The sequence below is a fragment of the Cyprinodon variegatus genome, unplaced genomic scaffold, assembly GCF_000732505.1.
Source record: "Cyprinodon variegatus isolate N-32 unplaced genomic scaffold, C_variegatus-1.0 Scaffold963, whole genome shotgun sequence".
Lineage (NCBI taxonomy): Eukaryota > Metazoa > Chordata > Actinopteri > Cyprinodontiformes > Cyprinodontidae > Cyprinodon > Cyprinodon variegatus.
In genome coordinates, this window is record NW_015151416.1 from 225,999 (window position 1) to 232,450 (window position 6,452).

A 6,452-nucleotide genomic window follows, 5' to 3' on the forward strand; every position below is an offset into this window, starting at 1 on the left:
CTAAAGCCAGAAGATCCCTGGACTAAAGAGGAAACCATGGAGCTCCCCATCAGTGAGCAGGAGGAGCAGCTGCTTCTCAAGCAGGAGGAAGGAGACGTAGAAGAGAAACCTTTCCCATGTTTGGCATGTGGAAAAAACTTTCTAAAGGAAGAACATTTAATGGTTCACATGAGAACTCACACAGGTAAGAATTTGTTTTCCTGTATGATCTGTGAGAAACGTTTGACTAAAAAAAAAACATTTAAATACATGATGACTCACTCAGATGAAAGGCCGTTTCTTTTAGAGTTAAAGAAACGCATCAGAACCGCAGGTGAGAAACATTATTAATGCATAACATGTGAAACAAACTATAGCCCCGTTTCCACTACCCTCTGAAACAGATCCATGCCGAGTTCGGACCGAGCTTGGATCAGTTGACCGTGCAGAACTTGGTTCCTTACATTTATACACCACGCTAGCGGGTTCCTCGCCTCCTAGTGCTGATCTATGGTGCTACTGCTAGAATTGAATGAGGGAATAAAGCAAATCAAAATGGTGCCCAGAACATTCAGGAAGTTACGTTTGGTTATAATTGTGATATTTTGTTGTTTGCAGAGAGTCAGGCACAGAAGACAGCCTTTAGTATCACCACACTCTTTTGAAGCCATAATAAAATGTAGTGTTGAGAAGATTTCGATTGTTGTTTACAGTTGTTCTTCTGTTTTATGGCAGTTGGCAAGCAATAATGATGTACATTACTGCCAACTACTGGAAGCTGACTGTAAGGAGATGACGCAGTCTGCTCATGAGCTCTTTGTTATCAGAAAAACGAGCCAGAACTGAACCACGCCGAGCTTTACTGATGAACTAGTACCAGTTTAGTGCGCTTCGGTTGTGTCTAGCACAGTCCAGTTAAGTTTGCATTCCATTCACACTCAACAGGTATCGCGGTTACCATGCATGGACCGATGTTAGGGTAGTGGAAATGGGGCTTATGTTTTAAAAAAAGATTTCATGCTCGACATGAGAAGTTACAGCAGTGTGACGCCTCAGGAATGAACAGTAGAGACGTTTTCCATGTTTGACTGGTGAGAAAAATGTCCATCTAGAAACTCCTTCATTCATTACATGATAATCTGTCAGGTTAAAGACCTTTTTTCTAGGCAAGGTTGGAGAAAAGCTTTCATGAACATTGATAATTCCACTGTTTACATGGAAACCAGAACAGATAAGATATAATATTGCAAACCCGGTATAACAAATGATCTATGGGAAACCAAAGGGCTGGGTTTAGAGTGTGGAGTCTAGTGTTGACTAAACTGTCCTAAAACAATGAAACATGTTTGTTCAAAGAGTAAAAAATACTAAATCTATTGCTGTTATTTCATTTAAATCTTAAATTAATGCTGATCAGTTTGCTAAGTTGCCTGGAAGTTGGCTGTATGTTTCAAAAAAATATGTGAAGGTGAATAAACTAAACTTTTGCCCTCTGCAGCCCTGCTCACCGAAACAGAAGAGAAAGTGAAGCAGATTCTTTAAAATGTATAACTGCACTATCTGATAAAGATCTACTAAAATGTAACCTTCTTTTGGGGGAGGNTCCATCCATCCATCCATCCATCCATTTCTCTCTCCACTATATGTGGCATAACTGTCAATCACAGTGGAAGACTCCACTGTGAAGCACTTGCTTCCTCTTTAACTATACATTTATTTTGATAGTTGGGAGAAATATGGCAATAAATAGTAGGGTTGTCAAAAATATCGAAACTCAAAAAAGTATTGATACTAATTGTTGTATCCGGATACAATACTCGTTTTTAAAAGTATCGATACAGTGCCGTCACCAGTGGCACCTAAGCAGTCATTTATCTTAAGTGCAGAATAGAGGACAATGCACTTTCAGAACAGTGTGTGATTGAATAATTCTACGCACTTTTCAGTTTCAGACTTTTTTTGTAAGAGGTGCAGCTGCTGAGAATTATTTTTGTTTCTTAACCGGTTTGGCTAGAGTCATTGTTATGTGTGCAAAGCATAGCCAAGGAAGGAACACTTCATTTGAATTGTATAAGTTTTTTATCAAGCTCGCTTAATATTGTGCACAGCAAACAACCTTTATTGTTTTTATTTATTGTATTTTATTTATTAATGAAAATATTTCTGTAGAATTTTGGAGTCTTTGTTTTTATCCTCGTGGTATCAAAAATAGTATCGAGTATCGAGTATTTTCCTTAGTATCGGTATCGAGTTGAAAAGTTTAGTATCATGACAACCCTAATAAATAGTGATTTTACCCCGATGCCAACATTTACCCCTATTGCTTGGAGGCACTGGGAGACAAAATGGAAGGAGGCTGTCTGCTGCATTAAAAACAGTTCTAGGTTGTTGTTTTGAGTTTTTTTGTTGTTGTTTTTGTTGCTTTATCATAGGCTGCATCTTTCCCTGCAGACCCTAAAAGACAAAAAAAAGGGCTTTTAAAATCCCCAGTCTCAGTCTGAAGGGTGCAGCCTTTATACTTTCATAGCACTCTTTTTTTCCTATGAGGGTAATTAGGGAGGGAAGTTAGTTTCCGTGATTGTTGAACTCATCAAAATCGTGAGATGGGCCTAATTTCAGTGTAATATTGACAACTTTCAACATAACCAGCTGAAATGAGCTGAACAGTCCTGGGAAGGGAGTTCAGATTTCAGTCTATTGCCAGAATTACATTGTAGCAGATGCTGTGTGAGAGTTGCAATGCCTGCTGGGGGATGTAGTCACCGTCTGGTTATAAGCAGTTAGACCAACACATGGATGATTAAAGTGAAGTCTCCTTCCTTTATCCTCCAACATTACGTCTTTCTCCTGTGTTTGTCTTTCCAGACCTCCTGCAGGTTGGAAAAGAGGAGGATTTCTCTGAGCAGCAGCTCTGGAAACAGGAGAGGAATTCCAGTTTGGACCAAGAGGAACCAGAACCTCTGCAGATGAAAGAAGAGCAGCTAAAGCCAGAAGATCCCTGGACTAAAGAGGAAACCATGGAGCTCCCCATCAGTGAGCAGGAGGAGCAGCTGCTTCTCAAGCAGGAGGAAGGAGATACATTTAAGGTTATTTCTGATCACGAAGAAAAGGGCCAAACTGAACCAGAACCCATCAGCAACCAAGTCATCTCTCAGAACTCTAGTGACAGTCAGAACCAGGATCCAGAAGAAATCCATGAAATAGACTCCGGATCAGAGGGAGATAAAAGGCCCACAGAGAATAAGGGATGTCAGAAAACCAAAGAGCATAACAATGATGTTCAAACACTTAAAAGGCAAGAGGGAAGTCGCACGGATAACAGGTCTCACTCTTGCACAATCTGTGGCGAATCTTTTTCTCTGAACAATGATTTAGTTCAACACTTGAAATGTCACAAGGGAGAGAAATGCTTCCCATGTTTGACATGTGGAGAAAGCTTTCTAAAGAAAACCCATTTAAAGGTTCACATGAGAACTCACAGCGGTAAGGAGATCTATGACTGTCCGTCCTGTGGAAAGACTTTCATTGATCAATATGGTCTCGACAGACACCTCATAACTCACACAGGTGAGAGGCCGTTCACCTGTACCATCTGTAACAAAAGCTTTACTGGAAAGGGTAGTTTGTCCTACCACCTGACAACCCACTCAGATGAAAGGCCTTTTTCCTGTAACACCTGTAAAAAAACATTTAAAGAAATCGATGATTTCAATGTGCATCTGAGAACTCACACAGCAGAGAGGCCTTTTGAATGTCACTTCTGTAGGAAACGCTTTACTTATAGACCTAATCTTAATAGACACATCAAAATTCACACAGGTGAGAAACCATATTGCTGTTCGATTTGTGATAAAAGTTTCACTCAAAAATCTAATTTGACTTCTCACATGAGAACTCACACAGGTAAGAAACCGTTCTCTTGTACCATTTGTGGCAGAAATTTCAGTCAAAAAGGAACTTTGACTAAACACATAACAATTCACACGAGTGAGAAACGCTTTCCATGCACAACATGCGGGCTGAAATACAGCAACCAAAAAGATCTGATTCTTCACATGAGACGCCACAGCAGTGAGACGCCACAGAGCTCAGGCTTCATCCAGACCGTTTTTGTCTTAGTCTGAAACCCAAAAAACATACCAGGATTTTCTTTGTGTTTTATTGTGCTAAAATGACAAATCTGGAAAGTTTCATTTTTTTTTCCCTTTTTTTTTTTTGCATAAAATGAAAATGGGAAAGAATTGGTTAAATAAATAAAAAAATATATATATATTTTCCTGTGAGGCTAGACTCTAGCCTCTAGAGGCTTGACTTTGGAAACTCATCGTTTGTTACACAGTTACACAGCTTGAACCAAAAAGTCTCTTTGCTGTTAACCTAATCTGGTGAAGCTAAATGCTAAATCAGCTTGCATTAGCATCGAATGTGAGATTTTGCATTTAAAAATCAAATGCCGATAAACTGAAGACTGAAAATTCAATATTAGCTGCAGCTAAAAGTAAAACACTTTTAGCTGCAGCTTTTTATCCAACGAGGAATTATTTCAGAGTTATGTTATCATCTTGAAATATAGATAATCTGACAGTTAGCTTAGTTTGAAACTAAACTAACTAAATGAATACCCTTACTTGTGGTTGAGCAGCAACACTTGAACCAGAGTATTCCATTAGTTTATGACAGGTAGATGACGAGGAGTACAGAGGAAAAATGGAGGGACCCTGAAGGAGCCTTCAGATTAGATTAGATTTTTATTTTGTGCAAAGATTTAGGAATTTGATGATTTTTTGTTATCAGGTTTCTATCAGGTTTGTTGGAATAAGTGAAAACACTGGATTTTTTTTTAGTTTCTGCTTTAAAAATGTAAAACAAAAATAAACAAACTGCCTGTAGGAACACTGACCCAAAGGAAGGCACAAAAAAGACCTTTTCAATGTTTGATTCGTGGTAAAATGTCCATCTTTTGACCCCTTCTCCTCATAAACGTTCAGGTTAAGATCTTTTCAGGCCAAGTTTGGAGGAAAACCTACTAACAGCATTAATGTCTACATGAAAACTTGATAAGGCGTAATATTGTAAACCTGCTAAAATAATTAAATGTTGGGAAGCTTAAGATCTAAGTTCAAAATGTCTGAAGTTCATTATTAAACTAAAATGCTAAAACACTGAAACATGTTTGTTTAAAGAGTTCAAGATTAAAGGTTCTGCTGTTATGATATGAAGTTGATATTTTTGAACATTTTGTTTGAATTATTTTAAGAAGTTAAACACTAAAAGTTTCATGTTTCTGCCTTTTAAAGTTTTGGCTAATCTGTAATTTTCCTTCAAGCTGATTCTAATGGTGTTTATCTTGATTCTGTTGTATTTACCTGCTATGATTAAAGGAATGCATCGTCTGTTTCTGTCATCGGCTCTGGATGCTTTTCATTCATGTAATTACTTTTTGATTAATTCACCAAGCAGAAATAAAACCTCATGGATCATGACAATAAGTTTCTTTATGTGGCTTTATATCAGTCACAAAAGTTTATTGTTTTTTATGAAATTCTGAGCTGACCTAAAGCTCCAGTATATATTTTATTGCGTTAAAATGCTCAGAGGATGAGGAAGTCGAATTTCAGGTTTCACATAAACTCTAAGAACATTGTTTTGAATTTTTGGTTCATTTTCTAAACATTGTTTGGCACGGATCATTTGTATTTGTCATTATTTTGAGCATTTCTTTGCTGAAATAATTTAAGATGTGCAAAAATAATCAGAGCCGTCATCCATCGTGACATTGATATACGTCAGTAGATCCGTTTTCAGAGTTTCTATCTGATTTAGAGTTAAATACTGACAAGGTCATCACAGTGGGGGACTTTAACGTTGAAGGCAATAGCTTAAATGCTGCATTTAATGCTACCTTGGGCTCAATTAGCTTTAGACCCATTCACGCTTGAATAGAGGAGAATTAGAATAATCCTAAATTTCAATAATAAATTCACAAAAGCTGCAGCCACTGGTGTATAAAACCACTGTAAAGTGGCTTGAGATGACATGTGTTGTGAATTGGCGCTATATAAATAAACTGAATTGAATTGAATAATAGTATTTTTTATTTTTATTCAGTTGTCAGTAGGGCTGCAACTAACAATTATTTTGCTAATCAATCTATATATTTCTTATTAAAAATCAAGAAAAGTTTCCTTAGAGAAGATAATATGCAAAATATAAACCAAGTGAAACTAAAACTTTGCACCACACAAGGAGTTGAGGATAGAGCATATTGATGGTGAAAAATGTTTATATATGTTTTACTATTCTGGTATAATTACTGCTCTTTTAGCTTGTTTTAGAGTCTACAGTTCAGTTTGTTATTAATCAGTTACAGAATTAGTTGATTATTTCAATAACTTTTTTTTCATGATTATTTTCATTGTTTCTGCCCAAGCTGTCAGACTGACCCGGAGCCATAGCTCTGTAGAGCTGTTTGG

General features: G+C 37.2%; 1 protein-coding gene across 2 annotated transcripts in view; it reads left to right on the top strand.

The window, feature by feature from the left end:
• Positions 1-5,442, top strand: part of LOC107100352 (oocyte zinc finger protein XlCOF6.1-like) — an 11,734-nt gene extending 6,292 nt beyond the window's left edge. The window contains exons 1-2 of one of the 2 annotated variants that reach the window (XM_015398805.1): positions 7-184; positions 2,845-5,442. In XM_015398805.1, the coding sequence (XP_015254291.1) occupies positions 37-184; positions 2,845-4,103 (1,407 nt within the window). In that variant the 5' untranslated portion in view covers positions 7-36 and the 3' untranslated portion in view covers positions 4,104-5,442. Of the gene's footprint in view, positions 1-6; positions 185-2,844 lie in introns of those variants that run through there. The other variant, XM_015398806.1, reaches the window with a different exon arrangement.
• The last annotated feature ends 1,010 nt before the right edge of the window (positions 5,443-6,452 follow it).